The following is a 26,341-nucleotide window of genomic DNA, read 5'->3' as shown; positions in this document are numbered from 1 at the left end:
TAAGGATGACTGCTTGTTTAGCTGTATCCGGTTCGAACTTCTCCACTACAGTTTGGACAGCATCCATCAAATCTTGCCTCATCCCAAGATTATCCTTGTAATGGTACTTGGGATTTAAATAGTATGTTGTGTAAGAAAAAGTATGTCATAAAAGGGAATAGTTAATGCTTAATAGTGTGATAACATAATGAAAATTAAATTAAATACTAGACTTAACAACTCACCAGCCTTATGCAGTGGATGTTGCAACATAGACTCCCATCTATTGTTGATGATTTGAAAGACTTTCTTGTTGCCGCGTGGGTGGACCTGAGCAACTTGCTGCTTCATCCTATCTACTACGACAAATATGTGTGCTAGAGTAGGTTTTCTTTGCTGATCTACCATCCTCAACACATTCACCACAGACTCAAGCATCTTCACCACTATCCTCACATTGTGCCAGAAAGTCTCATCAAGGATAGTCAACTGAGCTCTCCTTCCTCCCACCGATGAAGAACCCTCCCGGTTAAACCACTCCTCCGATGCAAACATACTCCTAAGGCCGGTCTTCCTACTCTCAAAGCTCTGCAGTGCTATCCAATTAGTAGCAAATCTGGTTATGCCTGGCCTCACTAACTCACCCTGACACTTGTCCCTCATCATCCTTAATGCATAGGTGTGGTTATATATGAAGGTGCTAACATGTCGAGCTTGGTCCATCGTATTCTTCACAAGCTTGACCTTTCCAATCTCCTTCAACATTAAGTCAATGCAGTGAAGGAGTCCAAAAGAGCCTATATCTGTCCATCCATCAAGGCATCAAGCCATCAATACAAAGTTATAAAGTGTACATGTATATGTGTAATGTAAATATATGTATTTACAAATGAAAATTAATACTATATGTTTAGACTTTAGATACACAGAGTTCTCCCGCATCTTCAACCCAACTTTCTTGTAGTTGGAGCCATTATCGATCACTAATTTGAACTACATTTTCCACTCCAACCTCCTTCACCACTTGCTTCAGTAATTTGTAAATGTATTTTGCATCCTTCTTCTCACCGGATGCATCTACTAACTTGAGGAACACTTGTCCTCCCATCACAATTCAACATGAAATTGATGATGGGACTCTCAGTGGGACCGGTCCAACCATCAGCCATCGAGTCACTCCATAATGATTCCACATGGGCTTTAATCCTTAATGTACTCATTTATGTCCTCTTTATGCTTAGGCAAATACACATTATATATCTCATATGGAGTGGGGCCCTGTACACCACTCCCGACCCCGCCTATCTCGCTCAATCATATCTCTCGTAGTAGGGCCCCTGGGCTGTATGTGCTGGAACACTATGGTAATGCGCCCATTTGGAGAAAGCCATCCCCACTTTCTCCTTCACAGTCCCTCATAAGTGCTTCAACTTTCTCTCGTTTATGCTCAGGCCTCGCAAAAAGGGCCAGATTATTGCGAAGAATCTCAAGATCCGGATGCATCTGTAGGATGTGCTGAGGAAGCTCGACCCCTTGTAGGGGCCCGTGGGATAGGAGCCTCTTGCCTCACACTCTAAGACCTCCTCATATAGGGACTTGGGAGCCACCTATGCCTCCCATACCTACTGGCTCTCTAGAGGACCCACAACCCAGACCCCTCTGTTGCCTCCTGATGTCATCAATCCTCTGTTGCTCCCTACTCATCATCATCGCCCTCCTCAGTTGATCGGCCTCTGGATCAGGGTCACTGTCTCTCTGGCTCATCCCTACCATAACCCTCAGGATCTGGAAGGTCATCTAAGCAGGCATTGTCGAACTCATCCCTCTGTGTTCTCTTCTCTTTCCTCTTTTGCTTTGTACCACTAATATATGAGGCCATTGCCTTCTTGACCTCTACAGGCACCTTTGGGCACTCTGTTACATCCCTGTTGCCACCAGCTAGATGCACCTTCAATCTAGTGGCCCCACCTCCTCCTATTTGTTTCTTACAGTAATTACACTCGCTCTTCCTCTTATCAGCTGTCAGTGGCCTCCCAAGCTATGTCTGACATCTTTAAAATAGAGTGTTTGATACAAGAAACACACACTAAGTATCTTGAAAATCTCCACAATATGCCTAAAAAATGACATACATGCTTCTAATAATAACCTCCTATTTTTAAATATAAAAAAAAATATGTATAACTATATAAGTATTTTTTAATATATAAATAATTTTTAAATATATAAAATATACACTAACTATCTTAAAAATATCCACAACATGCTCAAAAAATTGCATACATGCTTCCACTAATACTCTCCTATTTTTAAATTTAAAACAGAAATTAATTATTTTTTTAATATTTAAATATATTTTTTAATTATTTAAATATATATTAAATACAGTAAAATTACATAATTAACAGAAAAAAAATTAATTCAACACCATCACAGCAATATGGTGTCTCAACTCTCACATACATTCATTTGAAGCTTATACATGTTCCATACATAAACATTTTTAACAATATATATAATTTAGTAAATAATTTTTAATAACAGAAAAATAAAAAAAAATAGTAGGAAGAATAAAAAAATAATTTTGACTCTACAAATTCATATATCATCACTCCAAAGTAAACATATATAAATTTGGAAGCAATCTAACATGATTTAAGGCACAAATGAAACAAAAATCAAAAAATGTGGAAGTTGGTTACTCACCTTGCAAGATTTGAGAAAATGCACAAATGGAGGAGCAATTCAAGTGTTTGAAGGAAATGGAATATTAGAAATTAGGTGTAGAATGGGATGAAAGCAAGAAAAATCAGCAAAAATTGCAAAATCAGGTAGAAATTGCTCTGGCGATATGGCTCGAAATCTCGAAACAGCGTCGAAATGTCGAAACAGGGTCGATTTTGGGTATTTTATAAATTGCGCAAGTGTCGTTTCGGCCTGATATGGTATCGGGTCGAAATATCGACTCGTATCGACCGAAATTTCGGTCGATACGAAAATGATATGGATACATTTCGTGCCTACTACTATATTTCATTTCGAGTTGGATTTTTGCAGGCATTTCGATCAAAATTTTTACCATTTCGATCGAATTTTCTTCCATGATATTAAGTATGGTGCTATAAGACACGTTTGTGATGATCTTAAAATGTTCTCCTCTTATTCCATGAGTGTAGATGATGAAAAGGTTCTTAGGCGGAATTCCCAAAGTACCCTTGTATAACAAAAAACAAGGTAACTTTGAAACTCAATTTAGGGAAATTATTGTCCTCGCCAACATCCTCTATGGGCTGGTATTGGGGCGGAATCTAATTTTTATTCATTTTCTTAATAAACTAGGAATAAAGTTGGCTTTTAAAAGTGCTAAAGTGATTATCACTAAAAAATATGTATTCATGGGAAAGGGTATCTTAGTGAGGTGTTATTTGTACTTAGTATTGCATATGTTGTAATTGAGAAAACTAGTACTTTTGTTTACTTTGTTGTGTCTACTAACTCCTTTGTTTTGTGGCATAGTAGGTTGTGCCATAGTGGTGTGAAGTATATTACCAACATATGCAAGTTAGGCATGGCCACCAATAAAGTGTAATACCCTACAAGTGAGTGTAAAACTTGTGTAAAGGCCAAATTAACTAAAAGGCCCATACTTATCACGGCGACGAGGCTATGCAAGGCGGTTTAGGCTAGTTGAGGTGATGAGTCGACGAGGCACCCTCTGAGGCAATTTTGAGGCGGTTGATGCGTTTTATGTGAAATTTTTTATGTACATCTCATACATTCTAGTTCATTATAAATCTATCATATCTTATATAATAAAAAAATGAATATTAGCCTAACTTAAGTCATCCAACATACTACAAACCACATATAATAGGTCCTAAAATAAATTCCAAGTATCATACTAGCATTAACAATTGAATTCAAGAATCAACATGCGATAAAATTTGACTAAATGATAAACACATATATGCATAAGCAAAAAAAGTAGACAACATACCTTCATTAAACGTCACCAGCACTAGCACCACCTATAACTTCACCTCCATTAGCAGCTACAGCCATAGAAAAAAATTCAAAGGAAACTCAAGCTTCGACCAACTGAAAATGGGAAACCTAGGTGGGATATTGGAAAATTTTGAGGAAACTTAGGACTTTTTCGTGTAAGTTTCGACATCAATTTTCGATAGGTTTTAGGGAGTATTTTAGGGTGGGACTCTGCATTTAAGCTAATTAGAGTATTGGCACATGCATTTTGCTAAAAAAGTCAATGTAGGTATGTCATTCAATGTACATAACATCAATGTAGAGTTGTCCGAGAAGTACACTATAAACTTAACTACTTAAGTACATAACATTCAATATATAATTTCTAACTTCAAAAGACCAAATACAAAGTAACTAACAATAGAAGGAAAGTACAATTCAGGTGCTAAGAGGAGTGCTTTGGTGGATCCATTCTATGAGTTGAATAGTACCATGCTTGTAACATCTTCTCCTCCAACCAATGAACATAGACATCCTATGACATTTTATGCCTATGGTTGTCAAGGTAATCGATAACTGCAACTTTATAATTCTAGTCATCAACATGCCTAAGATAACCAGTCTAAGGGAATACACAATTTGGATAGGGAAGTCCTGATGGAGGGGGTATTTTTCGTGGTATTTAGGAAAACATGAAAGAAACAAAAAAATTCAAAATTTGTAAAAGCTACGAAACTTGCATGAAAAAGTCTCAAGTTTCTACGAAATTTCCCATGTTTCCCACAAGATTTGAGATTTTTTTTCTTCTCATAAACCAGCTGGTCCAACTGGGTTAAACCAAGTTTCGACAGGTTTCGAGGTTTCGACGGTTTCAATCGAAACTTGGGATTTTTTTTGGTCCCCTAGTTTTTCGTTTAGAGGTTCCAAAAATGGGAAATTTCGGTGGAAATTTCGTAAGTTTCGACCGAATTTTGTTCTATGCCTACAGCTCCACCTCCTGTACATTGTTGAGCTCTAGCCAAATATCCTCATAAGTAGAAGAAGAAATAAAACAAAGCATATAGCTAAATATCTAAATAGAAAATTTTAAATATTTAAGCAAACAATCCCATTTATGTTTAAAATCTAAAGTCCAAATCCCAAATGTAACAAAACATTCATATCCAAAATTCCCAATAAAAACCCACAATCCATATCCAAAATTCCTAATAGAAAAGTATAAGTCAACTAGTTTTAATTGTCATCTAGCAAATTGGTAGCAATTGGGAGATCTTCTCGAAGTTGTTGTTGCTCTGAGGAGGTACTTGTCCTAGACCTCAAACCATAATCATCTACAATGTTCTCATTATCATGCAAATCTTCCTCTTATTCCATGTGTCCATTAGACTCAAAGTAACGTTCCTCAACCACCCTCTCCAAAGACCTACGACATGAGTAACATATATTAAGTCCAATGGATGTTGATTCACTTGGTTGACCTCTCCTCAGTCTATTTTGGCCCTCAAGTGATATGGATGCCCCCATAACTCAACAGTGCTCCAAGTAACATCACCCTTAGGATGGACTAAATCATTAAGCTGACTAACCATCCACTCACTACTCCAGTCAAGCTCATCAAGGAGTAGTGGATCATAATTTCTATTCTGTAATCGCCTTTCATTGAACCTTTCTTGAAGACAACGATTGTATTGAATAAAAACTAGATCATTTCAACCGCTCATGTTCTAGCCTATTCCTCTTTTTGGTGTGAATTCTTAATTCATTAGCAATTGAAAAGAATCCCAAACCATTCTTCCAAAATTTAAACTTAAAAGTATTTTAATTACTTAAATCACTTAATACTTACAAACTCATTCACAACTAGAGGAGGAATTACAAAGGCCTAGTATTCTTTGTGCAATCCTTGTAAGCTCAAAAGCATTTCCTCCATGTGTATCCCGTCATGTAATTATAGTACAAAAAAAATAGATTAAGATAAAAGTTATAAACCAAATAAGTATAACAAAAATAAAAAACATACAAGTAAAACTTTACGAGGACTCATAGTTGTACGTTGTTTGATAACCATACTTGTGGAGAAAGGACCTCTAACTTGCTTGTATTCACTTGCTTGGTGCAATACCTTATCTTGTAGATGTACATTAGGCACTAGTCTTTCAACAATTTCATTGAAAGAAGTTTGGAGAGAACTAATCAGCTCACAATCATCTACAACATTTAAATTGTAGAACTTCCTAGGATTCAAAAATAAGGCTGCACTATATAGAGGTCTCTCCATTTGACACTCCCGTCGCCTATCAATTATTTGTAGGACTTTCTTCCAGAGTGGTTATTTGCCTCCAAAATTGTCCTTTATTCTTCTTTTAGCATCTTGCATGGTTACAAACACTTCAGGCAATGCGGGTCTTTCATTAGCATCAACAATCCTCAATAGTCAATACAATCATAAGAGGTTGTGATGTTCTAATGCAATCCTCCACACCATGCCAAAATGTTGTTTCAGCTACTTTCTTCCCTACTTCTGTCTTGGACAAATTGGATTTTGTCCACTCCTCAGAAATGAATAAGTGCCTTAAGTCATCCTTGTGTTTCAATAAGCTTTGTAATGTCAAGAATGAAGTGGTAAATCTAGTCACTGCAGCCCTCACAAGATCCCTTCCATTTGTCTTTTGTCTCAAGGCCTCCAACAATCTTGTGTGCCTATAAATGAAAGTGGTTATTCTCTTCCCCTGAATTATCACGTTCTTATATTGTTTCAAATTCCCAATGTCCTTTAGCATCAAATTAAGATAATGGGCTGCATAGGGAGTTCAATATAATGTAATCCTCTTCTTCATTAATAATGCCCTTGCTGCTTTGTAATTTGGGGCATTAAGTCACCACTTGAACTACATGCTCTTCACCAATTTCTTTAACTTTGTTATCCAATAATTGAAAGAGCATTTTTGCATCTTGCATATGGCTAGATGCATCCACAGAACCAAGGAAGAATGTTCCCTTTGGACAATTGACAATAAAATTGATGAGGTGCCTACCCTTTGTGTCTGTCCACCCATCAAACATGAGTGTGCATCCATACATCTTCCAATACCTTTCATAACTTTTCCTCATCTCCATCATTCTTTCTTTCGCATTCTAAAGGCACCCTGACTTCATGGTAAGTTGGGGGCTTATACCTAGAACCATATTGTGCAACAGACTCGATCATCACCTCAAAGTTTTTAGCTTTAACTGCATTGAATGGAATGCCACACTGATACATCCAATCAGCGATGTGGTTATCCACTCGCTTCTTTTCTTCCGCGGATCTCATTCTATTCAAGTTGTTGTTTGAGTAGCACACCCTTTGCCCTCCTTTCATCAACAACTTCTTTAGAAGTGCGTCTAACATGCATATCCATAGGACCCCTTGCTGGTGCCTTATTGAGGGGACTTTTCAATTTCTTTGATGCAGTCCCAGAGCTTGGTTTCTTGGAGCACACCTCAGACCCAACACTAGGAAATATCTACAAATAAAAAACATGAAAAACATACATTTAAGTAGCAATATTCTCAATATTATAGTTAGAGGAAGAGAATATAATTACACTCAGAAATAATATGTGCTAATAAAAACTGAAATTTCAGCTTCTAATTAATTAGACTAGAAAACAGAATGTATATATATCATGTACTACACGCCATATAAATCATGAACACAAGTACACAACTATTGTGATTTTGCTCAACAAAAAGAGGATAGAAAAAATGAGAGAAATACAAGCTTACGGATTAATTTCAAGCAACAATAATCACTAATCAGGACTTAGTAGAAGCTAACAAGCTTGTCTCTTTAGTCGGTTATAAGTTATAACACTATTAATGGTGTTAAAACAGAAATAGAGTTAAAAAAAAAAGGAGTTCGCCGAAGACATCCCATCGCTTGAGAAGATGGTGTACAAACACCCAAAAGTTGCTGGATTTTATTGCAAATGGAGTACTAATTTTGTTAAGATTGTTAGCCTTAACAAAATATAAAAAAAAAGGAAAAGAAGCCGAGTCTTAGAGAATAGCAGTGCCAACCTTCGCGGCTTCTCTTGAGATTAATAGTGCCACTGCAACTTGAATTAGTTCACTCTGGTAGTCTGGTGTTTCAACTCAAGCTACAGAAGGAGGTTTGTACAAGTTGGGCGATGAAAAATACTTCCGTCAGCGTCAGAGGAAGAAAAAAAATACACACTTACCACCGGCGATTGAAGAGAGGGATGATCGCCCGACGATTGCAGAGAGGGATGGTTGCCGACGATTGTAGAGAAAGAAACTAAGAGGATGAAGAGCTTCGTCGGTTCTCTGTTCTTCTGATTTTGGGGGGTTTTCGATTGTTTTAAGTTTGTGAGTATTGAGGGTTTTTTTTTCTTCCCCCTTTTTCTTTCAACCAAATGGCAATGGATATGATTCCATGTATCACCCCAAGGCTACCGAGGCACCTAAGGCGATGCCTCAAACACCGAGGCGACCGACTTATGGGATTCCAACGAGGCAACACTCGCCTTATAGCCCCTGAGGGCACTCAGACGCCTAGGCGACGCCTTAACAACTATGAAAAGGCCTCACATGACCATGGATAGAAAGATTGATATCTTGGAATTGATATGTAATGCTGTAGTGGCTTAAGTGACTATAAGTTATATGAGTCTAGGGGATGAAACAATTATGTCATAACCTTTATAGATGACTATTTTAGATGTAAGATGATATAACTCAAATCAAAGGATGAGGTTGAGAAGTCATTCATATCTTACAAAATCGAATTTGAGGATCAACTTGGCAAGAAGGTTAATAGACTTAGAAAAATTGATAGAGGGATTGAGTATCATAATCTTGATAAGTTTTATGAGAAAAATAGAGTTATTAATGAAACAACTTTATACCAACTGAAATCAAGTGGGATAGTAGAAAGGGAAAATAGGTCTTTTAAAGAGGTGATGAACTTTATGTATTAAGTTCTAATGTACCACTTGATATGTGAGGGGGGGGGGGGAGGGGGAATGTCATGCTTATGGCATTTTATTTATCAGAATTCCACATAACAATACTATTATGATTCGTTTTGAGATATAGTTTGGTAGAAAATCAAGTTTAAAGCATTTGTGAGTTTGGAATTATTTGGCTAAGGTATTATTACCGATTCCAGAAAAATTAAATTAGGTTAAAAAACATGTGATTGCGTGTTTTTAGGGTATGTTACAAACAACATAGCGCACTAGTTCATAGTAATTAGATCCATGGATGATGTTATTAGAACATCTATCATCATGGAATTAAGGGACGTTGAGTTCTTTGAGAGTATGTTTCTCTTTAAATCCATCTCATATATGAGTAAAGGAGAGTCAATATATTAAGGCCATCATCTTATGTTTCACAGACAACTTGAAAGCATCCAAGAAGATTGAAGTTTTTTAATTAAGACATCGACCACAAATTCTTCTAGTAGGACAATCTTTTTGTAAGCTTATTTTGTAACCAAAATTTGAAACAACTGAATTTGGGTTGAAATGTAGTCATCATTTTTCATAACAAATGTTAGGAAGTTAGCCACTAAGTACTTCTTTAAGCCAACATCTTCAAAAGTTTACTTTTTTTTGAAAGGATTCCAAATTGGATACATGTATTTTAGTGAGCTATACATATTGTATAAATCGTTGGATAATGCTTTCAATATCTGATTCTTGAATGGATATCTGCTTGAATCCAAGCCTCCCTTTTCGCCTTCCTTTCAAGATCATTTCTTTCTTCCGGCATGGGCTCAATCAAAGCAAATGTCACCCCAATTTGGGCTAATGCAAATATCATCATTTGCTTCCATCTTTTGAAGTTTTGAACTCTAAGTTGCTCGATTTTGTCAAACTGACTGACAACTCTCATCTTACCCAAATTCGGGGTAGACTCTGCCACTAATGAGATAACATTTGTGAGAATTGAGTCATTGATAGGAAAAAAGGGATTTACTTATTGTTCCGGTTAGCAAAAGTGCCATCTCCTTGGTTGTTGATAGTTCCTTAAATGGTATTTGAAGGATCTCCTCTATTAATAATTCCATCATCAACATTATTGTTGGTGTTGTCATCTTCGATGAAGCTTGCATCTCCAATAGAAGCCATATCTTACAAAAATCGATTACCTTAAATTTGTTGAGCAATTGTACTACAACTTCTTACAAACATGTGAAATAAGAAAATTGCAATATAATTTAAATGTGAAGGTCCTTGGTTGAATTGAAGATGTTAATATTGGTGTTTTAACCAATCAAACCGCCAATTGGGATTTGGTTAAATTGATGCTCCCTTATTGCCAAGGTTGTTTTGCACCACCACCACCAAGATAAAACAACCTCCAGTTGATGATGGAGTAGTTCTCCTGGTGCCTCCAAGGAGTTAAAAGTTACGTCCACAACACCTTTAAACTTGCTAAAACAGAAGAAGCTTGGTGGGGGAAAAAATGAAACTTTGCTTGCAAGTAGTGTGCAAAAATGAGTAAGAGTAATGTGTGTGTGCTTTTGCAAAATGGGGTTGGGTTTAAATAGACACAAGACTAAGCCTTGAATTCCTCAAGGAAATCTCTTAAGGTCCAACTCAACTCAATTGGAGAATTAACCTTATGGTAATGATTTGGGAATTGAACCCAATCATATTACCTTGACCCACCTCCCAACTAATGAAGGATTTGCCCAGTGACGATGAACTGGAAATTAAATCCCCTCAATGGTTTTGACCCACCTCTCCACTCATGGTAATGGCCATTCATGGTTATGATGTTGCCCATAGGACATTTAGAGTCAACCATGGTAACCCATACCTTGAATTGGAACTAATCTTTATAAATTTTGGTTAGTAATTTAGACCTCTTCCCTTCCATGATCAATGCCATGAATGGTCTTTAAGGCTCTCATATTAATTTCGGTCAATATTTTTGTAGCCCGTTTTACCACCCGTGATCAAGGCCACGAATGGTGTTTAGGGCACAGCCTTAACTCATGGGAACATATCAATCAAAATCAAAGAAAATGAAAAAACTAATTTTGAAACTTAAAATAAAATTAGATTAGATTGAAACAAATGCAACATGGGGTGCTGGTGATACTTATTATATTCTAGATAAGAAAACTGGAGGATTACATGATAACCTTTTTAGATTTGAATCGCTAAAACCAGCTTAACAAACTGTGATTTGACCTTTTTCATGTTTGGGTGACTGTATTCATTGTTCAAAGCACAACATGAAGTCTTTGAATGGCTAATCAATTTCATCAATTGCTTTTTGACCATTTTATCCTTAAGGTTTATCTACTAGGAAGTATTCCCTGGTTTAGGGAAATATTTTGACTGCAAATGGTTGAAATGACACCCAACCAGCTGGCATAGAGCTAGAGGCCATATTGTGGACTGTTGGTTCTGAATATGAGTGAAAACTGATGCCTCTTCCAATCAGAAACAGAGAACTGGTTGGGGTGGAATTGATTGAAGTCTTGTAGGCAGTTACTACCAAGACACTTTTGGAATGAGATATGTTCATATTAATACTATGCTTTAAGATAAAAGGATTTAGTGCTTTCAGTATGTTCAGGTAAAGGGGTATGTTTGTTGCTATGGAGGACCTTGTTATTCTTATTTTGAGAGGTTGAAGCAGAGGGTTTAACAAAGGTTTGAACCTGACAATCCTGGTTTGGTATGAGTGATGGAAGAAAAGAAATTATTGCATTGTTGATTGACCATACATTTGAGGATGCTACATCCATATTTCTGATGTCCGGAATTAAGACTTGAAGGGGCCTATGGCGAGATTGATCAATTTAAGATAAATATGGATAAGCTGAAGAATTCTTAAGTTGCTAAAATGATTCAGTGCTGAGAAAGTATTTAAAGTGAAATGATGTTCGTAGATTTCTGGCATTAGATGGAGAGGATTGGAGAATTAGGTCAGACAATTAGCCGACCCCTATGGCATGTATAGCTTTGATGCTTGACCATTCTGTGGTATTCAATAATAGAAAAGTGGTCCTTTTTCAATTTTAGTCCAAGGATCTCTAATCTTGATATTAATTAGTTTTTTCCATGCAGGACAAGGAAGCCAAGAAGGAAGCTTTTAGGAAGTATCTCGACTCCACTGGAGTGCTTGATGCCCTCACCAAAGGTGTTCCTCTCTTTTATTTGTAGATGTCTAAATTTGTTATGTGAGTTTGATGCTAACTATGTTCTGGTGTGGAATTTTTGTAGTACTTGTTGCATTATATGAGCAGAATGACAAACCTTCCTCAGCAATTGAGTGAGTTCTTTTGAAACTATTTAATTCCTTTCAAACAGTTGACCTTATAATGAACCAGTGGAAACTATAAAATAACCATTGTTATGTTTCATGTAACAAATGGTTGTTGTGTGTCCCCCCAGCCCCAAAATAAAAAAAGAGAACCAAAAACCAACTCCCACAACCAAAAAGGAAAAAGAAACATCATTTGACTTAGATCATCTGCTCTTCCAAATCAGTTATATAATAATGGTTATTTTTCCTAAGAGCATTCCTCTTTCTGTGCAATAGGTTCGTTCAGCATAAATTAGGTAGTCCAACTGTTGCTGAATATGAAATACTACAGGCCAAGATGTCAGATCTGCAGAGAAAGTATAATGAACTTCTGGCAACACACCAGAAAACCTGCCAGGAGGTATGTGTTAGTATTGAAATAGAGCAACTATTCCATTATGTTTTTTACTTTTTAGTAGATATTTGCGCTGGAGATAAGCGGACTCGAACCGCTGACATCCGCCACAGGGTAAACCACCTCCACATAGGGTTAAATTTGGGTTTCTCATTCAGTCATTCCACCATTTTTGGCACCAATTTTACTTATCCAAAAAATATGGAACATGAAAATAGAAAATATTTACAAAAGTGATATCAACAGAATGCAAGTGGAATGCTAAACACTGATTCTCCTTCTGATATAAAAGACCCTCTCTCAACATGGTTTCAGGCTGAGTGTACTGAAATTTCTCGAGAATCTCAGATAACTCGACCTGATGGAGAAGTAACTAACTGTAGTTGGGACATGGAAGGCTAGGGTGTCTATGACACGTACTCTTAATTGTACTTGGATGCCTATATAATATGGATTGTTCACTTTGTGGTTGATAGCCTCTGGGATTGCGAGTGTATACTCACAAACATAGAAAGAGGACCTTGGGATCTGATGTGCAGCAATTAAAGAAGGAAATCAGATCTGAGACAAGGATTGCTAAATAAGAATGAATATGGGGGTGGGGGTTCTGTTAAGGGATTAATTTAGGAAACTATTACTATTAGTATTGAGGAAGGTAGTAATGTAGGGAGTTATTGATTATTTTCAAGGGAAACAGGGGGGAGCTGTTGCTCTCGGGTAGCTAGAGGAGTACCTACTGCTGGTTGTGTCTTTGAGTATTTGTGTTTCTTCAGTTCTGCAGTTAATAAAGCTTATTATTACTTTTATTTCTAGCTTAAAGCTTATTATTACTATTATTTCTAGCTTCTGTACTGCCACTGTTAAGTTGAACTTGAGGGCTTAACAAATTGGTATCAGAGCAGTTCAATTCTAGGTGAATGGCAAAGAGCCGGATGGAGAGCAAGGTAGAGGACTTAGAGGTTAACATGAAAGAGATGCAAGGTCAGATAGGGCATTAGCCAGCAGGTGGAAAGAAGAGAAAAAGACCAACAGGGAATTTAGGGAGGAACTGAGAGCCTTGCTACTAAAAGGTAAGACCGTGGAGGTGGCCTCTCCAACACCGGAGATTTCAGAGATGGAGCAAACACAAGAACATGGGAAGGAGTGGGAGAAACAGATATGCAACGGGAATTCCATCCGCGGCAACTCGAAATGCCAACTTTTGTAGGGGAAGATCAGATGGGGTGGATTGCCAGGGCAGAAAGATTTTTTGACATGCATGTACTAGGTGAAGGAGAGAAGCTATGAGCCACAACAATATGCTTCAAAGGTGCAGCATTAGGATGGATGCGATTCAGGAAATTGCAGCAGCCGATGGTGTCGTGGAAAGAGTTGAAAAATGCTAGGGGTCTAAAGATTTGGTTTGGTGCAACTGAAGACACCTCAGGAGGCACTAATCACCCTTAGGCAGATTGGCACTATCACAAAATATCGGGAGAGTTTTGAGGGACTCACCATGGCTACCGGTGCTGTAGATAGAAAAGGGGGCTCTACTTAATGGATGGGTCCCCATCAGCTCTTTCTAAGGTCTCTAGTTCCACCTCCCCTGCACTTTTTATCTTATTACAGTGGCATAGTCGTCTTGGCCATGTTCCTTTACCTATTTTGTCCAAATTATTTCCTGATCTGATTAAAAGGTGCAATTTAAATGATTTTTATTGTGAGGCATGTATTTTGGCCAAACAGACCAGGCATGTTTACCCTATTTCAGATAATCGTAGTAAAATTCCCTTTTCAGTCATTCACTCTGATGTGTGGGGTCCTTTTTGGACCGTGTCTGTATCTGGTCATAGATGGTTTGTTACCTTTATTGACTGTTGTACTAGGACCACATGGGTTTACTTACTTCACCAAAAAAGTGACGTTTTCTTGTGCTTTCAAAATTTTCATAATATGATTAGGGCTCAGTTTGGGGTGACAGTCAAAATCCTTCGTATGGATAACGGAACTGAGTACTTGGATGGCGCATTCCCTTCCTACTTAGCAAACCGTGGCATCATACACCAAACTAGTTGCGTCGACACTCCACCTCAAAATGGGGTTGCCGAATGCAAGAATAGACATCTACTTGAGGTAGCACGTTCCCTCATGTTTTCTATGCATGTGCCTCTTCGGTTTTGGGGTGAAGCCGTTCTTACTACGGCATATCTAATTAACCGAATGCTTTCCCGCGTCTTAAACCAAAGCTGTCCCCTTGAGGTTCTTTTAGGTACAATAGTCTTTACAGTCTCACCTAAGGTTTTTGGATGTGTTGCCTTTGTCCGGAACCACCATGTTCATAGAAAGTTAAATCCTCGTGGCTTAAAATGCATTTTCTTGGGTTATCCTCCTACATAGAAGGGGTATAAGTGTAATCATCCTAGTTCTCGTCGTTTTTTCGTCTCTATGGATGTTGTGTTCCAGGAACAAATTCCTTTTTTTTCCCCTACACCTCTTCAGGGGGAGAGTTTTAGTGAAGAGGTTCCAATGTTGATTCTTTCTTTCGATATTTCTCATGAGATTCCTACAGATGATCCTCCTTTGGAAGATGGAATGACCAGACAGGAACAGCTGGTGGATGATATACAGGGAGAGACTAGACCTCTGAAGACCTATCAAAAAAAGCAACAATTGACCCCTTCTAAACCAAGCCAGTCAAAAGCTTTGGTTCCTGGCCTTGAACAATCCGTTCCTCCAGGTGAATCTGTCTTTGACCTTCTTTTAATCCTACTTTAGACTTACCAATTCTATTAAGAAAGCAGCCTCGAACTTGCACCAAACATCCTATTTCCAATTATGTTTCATATCAGTTTCTATCTCCAGAATTTCAAAGTTTTATTTCCTCATTGTCCTCTACTTCTATTCCTAACACTTGGCAGGAGGCATTATCTCACTCAAACTGGAAAGAAGCTATGGATGAGGAAATGCAAGCTCTGGAAAAAAACAAAACATGGGACTTGGTGACTTTGCCCATAGGAAAGCAGATTGGTGCAAATGGGTGTTTGTGATCAAGTACAAGGTAGATGTGACTGTTGAAAGGTACAAGGCAAGATTGGTGGCCAAAGGTTTCACTCAGACTTATGGTGTTGACTACCAGGAAACATTTGCCCCTGTTGCCAAGATGAATACAGTTCGTACTATTATTTCATGTGCAATTAATAAAGGGTGGAGTTTACAACAATTAGATGTGAAGAATGCATTTTTGCATGGAGAACTTCAAGAAGAGGTATATATGGATATACCACCCGGGTATTCTACTATAGAGACTTATAGGAAAGTGTGCAAGTTAAAGAGGGCTTTATATGGGTTGAAGCAATTTCCTAGAGCGTGGTTTTGAAGGTTCCATAAGGCAATGATATCTAATGGCTATAAGCAGAGCAATGCAGACCACACTTTGTTTATTAAAAGAGATGGTTGCCACACTACTATACTTTTAGTATATGTGGATGATATTGTGATCACAGGCAGTAGTGAGGATGAGATTTCGGCATTAAAACTTTTTTGGGAACTGAATTTGAGATCAAAGATATGAGAAAACTAAGATATTTCCTAGGTTTAGAGTTGGCATATTCTACTAGTGGTGTATCTCTATCCCAGAGGAAGTATACATTGGATCTTCTTGAGGAAACTGGAATGCTAGGATGTAAGCCTGCTAAGACTCCTATTGAGCCTAACCTAAACTTGAAGGCAAAGGAAGGAGAACCAGTTGACAAGATAAGGTATCAAATATTAGTGGGAAAGTTGATTTATCTATCTCACACTAGACCTGACATCACATTTGCAGTTAGTCTTGTTAGCCAGTATATGCATGATCCCTATTCCTCACATTTGGATGCAGTATACGGATCTTAAGATACTTGAAGACTACTCCAGGAAAATGAATTTTAATTTCAGCTCATGGACATTTGAAGATTGAGGCATATACAGATGCAGATTGGGTAGGATGTCCAGATGATAGGAAGTCTACCTTTAGGTATTGTGTATATGTGGGAGGTAACCTTGTGATTTGGAAGCAAGAAACAGGCTGTAGTTGTGTGGTCCAGTGCCGAGGCCGAGTTTAGGGCGATTGCTCAAGGCATTTGTGAGGTACTATGGCTTAAAGAGCTGCTTCAAGAGGTTGGGACAGATTTGGAGGTTCTTATACAGTTATACTCAGATAGTAAGTTAGCAATCAGCATAGCTCATAACCTAGTACAGCATAATAGGACTAAGCATGTGGAAATTGACAGACATTTCATCAAAGAGAAGCTTGAGGCTGGGCTGATCCATATCACCTTTGTTACTTCAAACGAGGAACGGGATGATGTGCTCACAAAGAGCTTGAGCACGAAGATATTCAATTACATTATGAACAAGTTAGGCATGATAAATATCTATGCTCAAACTTGAGGGGGAGTGTTGAAAACATGGACTGAGGTTTCCTAATTAGAATAGGATTTTGTTTCCTCATAAGTCTAGAGTTTTATTTCTATATTTCCTATTCCTACTTAGTATAGGACTTAACTAGGTTGTAACTATAAATATCCTATTGGGGTCTTGTGAATAATATACTTTTAGAGGAGCAATTCCTCACATTACAACAGAATGTGATAATCACCATTGGTGGGGTGACCTTTGTATAGGACCTTCTCCCTTTTGAATTGGGCAGCATTGACATCATTCTAGGGGTTGAGTGGTTATCAACCTTAGGCGAGGTAAGGAGTAATTGGCTCCTCCAAACCATGAGTTTCGAATGGCAAGGGAAAACGTAAAACTGTATAGGGATCCCACCTATTGCGAATGGAGACAACCGTGAAGGGATGGTGGAAGAATATTCAAGTAGGAGGAGAGGGGTACTAGTTGCAACCACAACTCATAGGCTTGGAAGGTAGTGAGGTTCAGGAAGATCCGATCGTATTGGGATTGTTGGATGAGTTCGCACACCTATTCATGGAGCCCTTTAGATTGCCACTCAGGAGATCCCATAAGATTGTTGGGAAGGTAGTACACCTCCGAATATATGACCATATTGCTACCTTCACTCTCAAAAGGATGAAGTAAAGAGAGATTAGTATAGGATATTTTAACTGAGGGATTGATACGATCTAGTGTGGGTCCCTATTCCAGTCCGATTATGTTAGTGTGGAAGAAGGGTGGTGGTTGGAGGTTTTGTGTACACTATCTGCCACTCACAAAGGAGAAGACCAGGTTTCAGTTGGTGATGGTAAGAAACTCCTTATAACTCATATAGGCTCCTCAACTTTGAAAACAAATTCAAATCATTTATCTCTTAATGACATACTAATAGTTCCCTAATTGTCAAAGAATTTAATTTTCATTTCTCAACTTACGTCTGACAATAATTGTTCTGTTAAATTTTTTCCATGGGGTTTCTGTGTTAAGGATTTGTAGTCAGGCATCACTCTACTGAAGGGTCTAATCAAAGATAAATTGTATTCTTTCTCGGCCAATGTTGTGCCTCCTTTGGCTCTTTATAGAAATAAAGCTCCTTCTGATATTTGGCATCGCCGGCTTGGTCATCCTTCTTCTACAGTACTTACTCATTTGAGAAATAGTGTCTTATTTAATTCCTTTGAAACACTTGGATCCAATAAAATTTGTGACGCTTGCCAACTTGGCAAACATCACAAATTACCATTTTCTATTTCAGTTAGTCGAACTACTCAACCATTACAGCTTATTCATTGTGATTTGTGGGGTCCCACTAAAACTTTGTCAATTAGTGGATTCAATTCATATATTATTTTTGTTGATGATTTTAGTCGATTTACTTGGTTTTATCCTCTGCGATTTAAATCTGATGCAATTCATTGTTTCAAGCATTTTAAAAATATGCCTGAAAACTTGCTTTTTACTTCTATTAAATTTTTTCTAAGTGGTGGAGCCTTAGAGTTAACAAGGGGAGCTTTCAAAAACTATCTTGATGAATGTGGCATTGAATCCAGGATTTTATGTCCTCATACTCCAGAACAAAATGGAGTTTCAGAAAGAAAACACAGACACATTATAGAGATGGGTTTATCCCTTCTATTCCAAGCTCACATGCCCAAAGAATATTGGTTAGAAGCCTTTACTGTTGCTGTCTATTTGATAAACCGGTTAACTACACCGGTATTGCAAGGAAAATCTCCTCATGAAGCATTGTTTGGCTTAAAACCAAATTATTGTTTATTGAGAGTTTTTGACTGCCTTTGTTACCCCAACTTGACACCCTACAGAGAAGACAAATCATCGCCAAAGTCCAAGGCTTATGTCTTTCTTGGTTACAGTCTTTATCACAAGGGTTATAGATGCTTAGATAAGGACACTGGCAAGGTAAATTTATCTAGACATGTTATTTTTGAAGAAAAGGAATTTCCCTTTTCAAATCCCCCATCACACCAATCATCAAACAAACCATCAGTCGAACTTATTTCTCTACCTGTTTTCATCCCACACACCCCACCAAATGTGCCTCCACTCACTTCACATTCTTCTTCACCTATTTCAAACAACCAACCATCACAAACAGCCCCTACAACATCATCACCAACCATATCAATGGCAAATCCAACCCAAGATGTTAATCAATCCCCACCAACAATAAACCAACAACAGCCCCAACCATCTCATCCTATGATTACTAGGAGTAAAACCAATTCTGCCAAACCAAAAACCCCTCTCTCTTTACTCACTATTAGACACCCAATATCTCAAACCTTTCTTACCAACATCCCAACTGAACCTAAAACCTACAAATCAGCCTCAAAAGACCCAAAGTAGATTAACGCAATGCAAAAAGAATACAAAGCCTTGATAGACAATTAGACTTGGAACTTGGTGTCTTATTCTAAGGGTATGAATATTGTAGGTTGTAAGTGGGTGTACAGGATCAAGACAAAAAGTAATGGTTCCATTGAGAAATACAAGACACGATTAGTTGCCAAGGGGTTCAACCAACAGCCAAGGGTCGACTTTCATGAAACATTTAGTCCAGTTGTAAAGCCAGCCACCATTCGGAAAGTATTAACCGTTACACTATCAAAGTCATGGCCAGTACATTAACTTGATGTGAAAAATGCCTTCTTGAATGGAAACTTAGCAGAAGATGTTTACATGGAACAACCACAGGGGTTTGTTTCCACATCTAAACCAACACATGTTTGTCATCTACAAAAAGCAATTTATGGTCTCAAGCAAGCTCCACGAGCTTGGTTTCACAGATTCAAAACATACCTACAAGGAGAAGGTTTCAAGCAAAGCGTGGCAGATTCTTCCATGTTTACACGCAAAACCCAAGGTAAAATGACAGTATTGTTGTTATATGTAGATGATATAATATTGACAGGAGCTAATGAAGCTGCAATTCAAAAGGTTATTCAAAGCCTGAGCAAAGAATTTGCAATAACAGATTTGGGACACTTGCATTACTTCTTGGGAATTGAGGCTAATCGAAGTTCAAATGGTCTTTTACTCACTCAAAGTAAATACTCCATCGATTTATTAAAGTCTACAGGAATGGAGACTTCAAAGCCATGCACAATCCCAATTGCAGTTGGAACAAAATTATCATTAACTATAGGTTATCCCATACTTGATCCAACACCATACAAACAATTAGTAGGAGCCTTACAATATCTGACGATCACTAGACTAGATATCTCCCATGCAGTCAATCAAGTGTGTCAATTCATACAATCTCCCACAGAAGATCATCTACAAGCAACAAAACGTATTTTACGTTATGTCAAGCATACTATTGGTGCTGGTGTTCTCTTGAAACCAACCCAACTTTCTTTCATAGCTGCTTACACTGATGCAGATTGGGCAGGATGTCCAGACACACGCCGATCAACTAGTGGGTTTTGCACTTTTCTTGGGTGATAATTTATTATCATGGTCTTCCAAGAAACAACTTACAATATCTAGATCAAGTACGGAAGCTGAGTACAAATCCCTTGCCATCACAGATCCTGAGTTACTATGGCTTTCTTATGTTCTACGTGATTTGCAAGTGCAACTTCCAAGAGAAATGAACGTTTATTGTGATAATGTGTCTGCAACACAAATGGCTGCAAATCCAGTGCTACATGCTCGCAGAAAACATATAGAAGTGTACTATCATTTTGTCCGAGACTTGGTTCAGAACAACACCATAAAAGTGCACTTTGTTTGATCAGATGATTAAATTGCAGATGTGTTTACTAAGGGCTTAACATCACAAGCTTTCTTCAAGCATAGAGACAAACTCTTGCACTTGCCAATGCAGAGTTTGAGGGGGGATGAAAGACCATAACGGATTTGTTATGGTTTGAATTTGATTTTTGAATTCAATTTTTGGATTCAAGTTTTTAAATTTGGATTCAAATTTGAATATTGTAAACGAATCTTGTACAACAACCATGTTTATTTATAAATACATAAGACTTACCCATCAAGGTAAGCAACCTACTTATCAAAATTAGAGTTTTTCTTTGCATTCTTTCAGATTCATTAGACTCCATTATGTTATTTGCCTTTCACATTTTCTTGATCTTCATTGAGGTAGTGATGACTGTCAGTGGAAATGATTTTGTTGAAGTATATACACTGGCTATTTACTGTTCACGACACTATTCACGTGAACAGCTGTTTTCTTGACGGACTATTCACGTGAACAGTAAAATCTGTGTTACTGTTCACGTGAACAGTAAAAACTGCATAGTTTCTATTTCTAATTTAGGAGTCTTGCTACATAAGTTTTGGGAGTTTTTTAGAAAGCATAGTTTCTATTTTGGTGGTAGTTTCTATTTTCAGAACTTTCTATTTTAGGAGTTAGGAAGTTATTAAAGCTGTAATATTTTGTTTCCTTTTTCTAGAGGACAATTTCTTGTCTCTCAAGTTGTATTAGATTCATTAGAAGCTATAAATAAAAGTGCTCTGTGATTCTAGACTTTTAAGCAAGAATCACGAGCCTCTTCTACTAGTTCTTCATCTCTCTTCTCTTCTTCTTCTTCTCTCTTTTCTTTGTTCAAGTTTAGCTGCTGTTTTGATTATTTAATGCTTGTTTTCTAAGGTATCAGAGCAATAAATATCTCGAGCCTATATTCGATCGCAATTTGAGTTTGAGAGTCCTCTTTAAGCCCTTCTTACCTACCACAGCTCTGTGCTTGCTGCTCTGTGCTTGCTGCAAAACCAGACAGACAATAAAGTGAAATAGTTCATCTCCAAGAGGTCTAATTCCAACTATTTATGGCTTCAAGGTCTGGGCTTTCATGCATGGAATACTGCTGTTTCAAGCCTACTTATACCTGTGATGATGTCTCTGATTTATGTTGATAAGTGCTCTCTGATATGGCTGATGACACCACTAGTTGAAGTTTTTTTTTCCCTCCTCCAAATTCTGTTGATGAGGTGTCACTGTTCTAAGCTACTCTACCTTAGTTATTTAGAGTTTGTTACTCTTTGCTCTTTGTGTTGCTTGGCTGTTTACGATTTTTTTCCTTTCCACCATTCAGTTATCTACCCCTATCATTTGGTTATCACAAATGATTCTAAGGCATCTCCCGATATGTTGACCACATCTTGATTTCCCTACCTAAATCTGCATTGCTTTTCTTCTCGGATCGAGTTCTTCATCCGGTTCTAGGTCTCTTGTGGCTAAGTTCTCTGTTTCCGATTCCTATATGTTTTTGCTGCATTTGGAATTCACTTCCTTAATTTTCTGTTTCGCAACCGAGAAAACAGTTGTTGAACCTTCGTAACCTGCCATCGTCATCTGAACCCCCTGATCCTTCTCCAGTACTTGCTGCTGGTTATTCGATCCCTTTGTTGCCTTGCAGACTTCGTCTCATGAAGAAGAAGAAGATGAGAACACCTTGTGCATTTGGCGTATGCATGCATCTACTAATCTACCATGAGGAGAGTTTGAATACTATTTCTTTGGTTCCTACATGCTTGGAGAATGAAGATTATATCTACCATAAAGATCTCATTGAAAATTGTTGCTTGGGATCTTTTTATACTGGATAATTGGTTGTCATTAATTGTCCACGTGTAATGCTACACGTGAGGGGGAGAATGGTACCTTATTCTATATCTACTCAAGATGTGCTGATGGATATTATTTGTGAAGATCTTTGTCCTCAACCTATGGCATTCTACAACGATATCATTACATGTCTTTACCTATATTGTCTTTTACCTTACCTACTCGGTCCGTAATAACCCATACTACCTTACCTACTTGGTCCACAGCAACCCATACTGTCTTTTACCTTACCTACTTGGTCCGCAGTAACCCATACTGTTTTTTACCTTACCTACTTGGTCTGCAGTAACCCATACTGTCCTTTACCTTACCTACTTGGTTCACAATAACTCATATTGTCTTTTACCTACCTACTTGGTCCACAGTAACCTATACTGTCTTTTAGCTACCTATTTGGTCCGTAGTAACCCATACTACCTTACCTACTTGGTCCACAGTAACCTATACTGGTCTTTACCTATCTATTTGGTCCGTAGTAACCCATACTACCTTACCTACTTGGTCCACGGTAACCTTTACTGTTTTTTACCTCCTTACTTGGTCCACTGTATTTAATATTGCCTTATACCTACCCATACTTTACTTGTTACTTGCCTTCTTGTGAAGCGTTTATATGGACTTTGGAGTTACAATTTTGAAGATCTAGTGTGAATATTTCTCCCTACTACCGGCATTATATGGATAGTGTCTTTGATCCTGCTATACTTATGGACTTTGTTCGTCTTCAACATCGTCGATTGTTCTCAATATTGGATGGTTCTATTGACATGAAGAATTAAAGTTTTTTTTTAAGTTGGTGTTGATTATCTCCTGGGTGAAGTTTTCTCAGTGTTTATCGACATCTGCCATTGCTACACGATTCAAGATTGGTGTTACTTTTCAAGTTCATTCTTATTGTGCAAGCTGAAGTTTTCTTTGTGTACACTCCAGCTTGAGGGGGAGTGTTGAATTATATACACTTGGGCTATTTACTGTTCACGACACTATTCACGTGAACAGTAAAAAATCTATTTTTACTATTCACGGTACTATTCACGTGAACAGTAAAATCAGTGTTACTGTTCACGTGAACAGTATATGCTAGTGATGCTACTCTACTTTCTATTTCTAATGTTGGAGTCTTGCTACATAAGTTTTGAGATTTTAGAAAGCATAGTTTCTATTTTCAGAATTTTCTATTTTAAGAGCTAGGAAGTTACTAAAGTTGTAATTTTTTGTTTCCTTTTTCTAGAGGACAATTACTTGTCTCTCAAGTTGTATTAGATTCATTAAAAGCTATAAATAAAAGGGCTTTGTGATTCTAGACTCTTAAGCAAGAATCACAGGCCTCTTCTACTGGTTCCTCATCTCTCTTCTCTTCTTCTTCTTCTCTCTTTTCTTTGTTCTAGTTCAGCTGTTGTTTTGATTATTTAATGTTTGTTTTCTAACAGATTTCAAACAGAAGAATATGATGGCATTTCGGGGAGGGGGGAGATGTGTTTGTCAAAATGAGAGATTTTGAAGCAGGAGGCTGGGAAGTGGGAAAATTTGATAGGTTTATCATAAAAAGTAAAAAATAAAAATATTTTGGGGGAACTTGAAAATAATGTTTCCCTTCCATGATGCTTTGATCCTAGCCAGGTGCTTAATTGAACACACCTATAGGAGAATTATAATAATTTGGGGATTCTACTTGCAAATGTAAAGTGGGGAAAAATGCAAGGTAGGCAACTCGCATATGTCCCCAAGTAGAATGTAGTTGATGCTTTTGCAATCTTACCTGGCCATTTATTGGTTTGACCAATCTGTTTTGCAGATGTGATCAACAAAAGTGAGCCACACATGATGTTGCTGTTAAAATATAGTGTCCAATTTAGATTGGCTGGGTCTTAGGATGGGACAAAAATATTTCAATCATAGTAAATAAATACAACAAGGAAACTACCTTAAAGACATGCTTATGAACACAATTCACAAAAATGCATTGAAGAGATGAAATATCATTTATTGCATGCACCAAAATGCCTCAATCTTTAATACAATTGGAATTTTACTGCATATTTGTTTTTCATGACCGACCTGTCACTAATTATACTGATATTTCATCTTGACCCTCTATTAATGTTCAACGTTTTTAGATTTTGAGAGCATGTAGAATGATCGGAACCTTACAAATTGTTGTAATATGTATACAAGGGTAGAATTGTCCATAAGGATATGTCTATACTCGTTCTCATTTTTATTCTATTATGAATTCTAAATAAAGCTTTGCCTTTGTATAATGGAACACAACATATCACTCAGTGTATTAGGGTGGGGATCCCAGCCTTAATTCCTCAAACACCTCCCTTCCGCTCTACTCATCTTCCTCCTTCATTACCTTTTGCCAACCTTCTCAGCTTCTCTCTCTCTCTCTCTCTCTCTCACACACACACACCCCTCCCCCCACACCCATACACCCACTCTTCTTGTTGTAAGGAAGATTTAGATTTATAATTATTTTCCATGCTGAGGGTAGATTTGTTAGGATCTTTTACTTTCTCTTGTAATATTCCTACATTTAGAAGACTGAAGACTTGATTTGTTCTATTTTGGAAGGTTACCATTATAATAAAGTTTTTGTTGTGTCCTTTAGACACATTAGGATTTCTCCAACTCTTTTAACATGGTGTCAGAACCAACTCCGATCCATCACTAAGCACCACTGCCTCTCTCTCGTCTTCTCTTCCCATTGTAGCACTCCATCACCCACTACCACCACTTTTTCTTCATTTTTCGCCCACCGATCAGTCTTCCTCCACCGTCTTCTTCCCCGCGATAGCTCTGGAGTAGTCACCTAAACCCGACGATCACTCTAAGGGCTGTCATTAGCAAGAAGACTCTTTGTCGCAAGTTGATCTTCAGTGTGAAGAAAAAGGTGGATGGCATAGTTGATCTGTGGTGGTGCTCCTTTCATCTTGAATGACAGAAGAGCTGAGCCTCTTTCCATGAGCTCAAGGGTAAAAATATAAGCATTTTGTACTTCGTGCTTATTGGCCCTGTAACCTAGGCACTGTGGCGGGTCGTCTGGGCATCATAAGAACTGTGGTTGAAACTAGAGGGTGACTCCAGATTGTTATGACTGGTAGTCCATGGAGATATTTTCCTCTCATGAGGAAAGTGAGGTCATTATGGAATTTGAATTTTTCTCTCTTGGAAGCTTCAATCAGTCAGCTGACTTGTTAAAGTACGAGCTGCCTAGAGGAGTACTTCTGGAGAAGCTTTATTTGGGGCTGTCCACACAGGCTGGTCTTTCCTCTATGCCATTCTATTGCTACTGTATTTGATGCCATGGTGATTGTTAGCTTTGTGCTTTTTCATTTGTAATAATACCTTTGGTCGCCCGACCAGAGAAACTCTTAATTAGCCTCACACCGGTTTTCTGCTCCACATAAGTTGTAAAGCCCAGGATGTGTTGGACTTCCCCTGTGTAAATTCAACGCCAAGCATTGGTAGTATCTTTCTTGAAAGTGGTATATTGCTTTTATGTAAGTTCTACCACATATAGCAGGGTTGCCAACTCGGTTTGACACACAAGATTCAATGCTTACCTATGTTTCTTTGGTAGCTGACTCACCTCCAAAAAATAATAATAATAATTGTCCTGAAAAGAAGTTGAGATTTCAAATCTTCCACTCACATTT

At 37.8% G+C, this 26,341-nt stretch overlaps 1 protein-coding gene across 2 annotated transcripts in view; it reads left to right on the top strand.

The window, feature by feature from the left end:
- The window catches only part of LOC149028340 (uncharacterized), a 32,045-nt gene that overhangs the window by 4,995 nt on the left and 709 nt on the right, over positions 1 to 26,341 (top strand). Inside the window, exons 2-4 of one of the 2 annotated variants that reach the window (XM_089135935.1) lie at positions 12,060 to 12,132; positions 12,216 to 12,264; positions 12,535 to 12,658. In XM_089135935.1, coding sequence (XP_088992061.1) covers positions 12,060 to 12,132; positions 12,216 to 12,264; positions 12,535 to 12,658 — 246 coding nt within the window. Of the gene's footprint in view, positions 1 to 12,053; positions 12,133 to 12,215; positions 12,265 to 12,534; positions 12,659 to 26,341 lie in introns of those variants that run through there. The other variant, XM_089135934.1, reaches the window with a different exon arrangement.

This window comes from Hakea prostrata, chromosome 1, assembly GCF_041222555.1.
Source record: "Hakea prostrata isolate BN-2017 chromosome 1, UWA_Hpros_2, whole genome shotgun sequence".
Taxonomy (NCBI): Eukaryota; Viridiplantae; Streptophyta; class Magnoliopsida; order Proteales; family Proteaceae; genus Hakea; species Hakea prostrata.
This window is presented reverse-complemented; position numbering and strand designations above follow the sequence as displayed.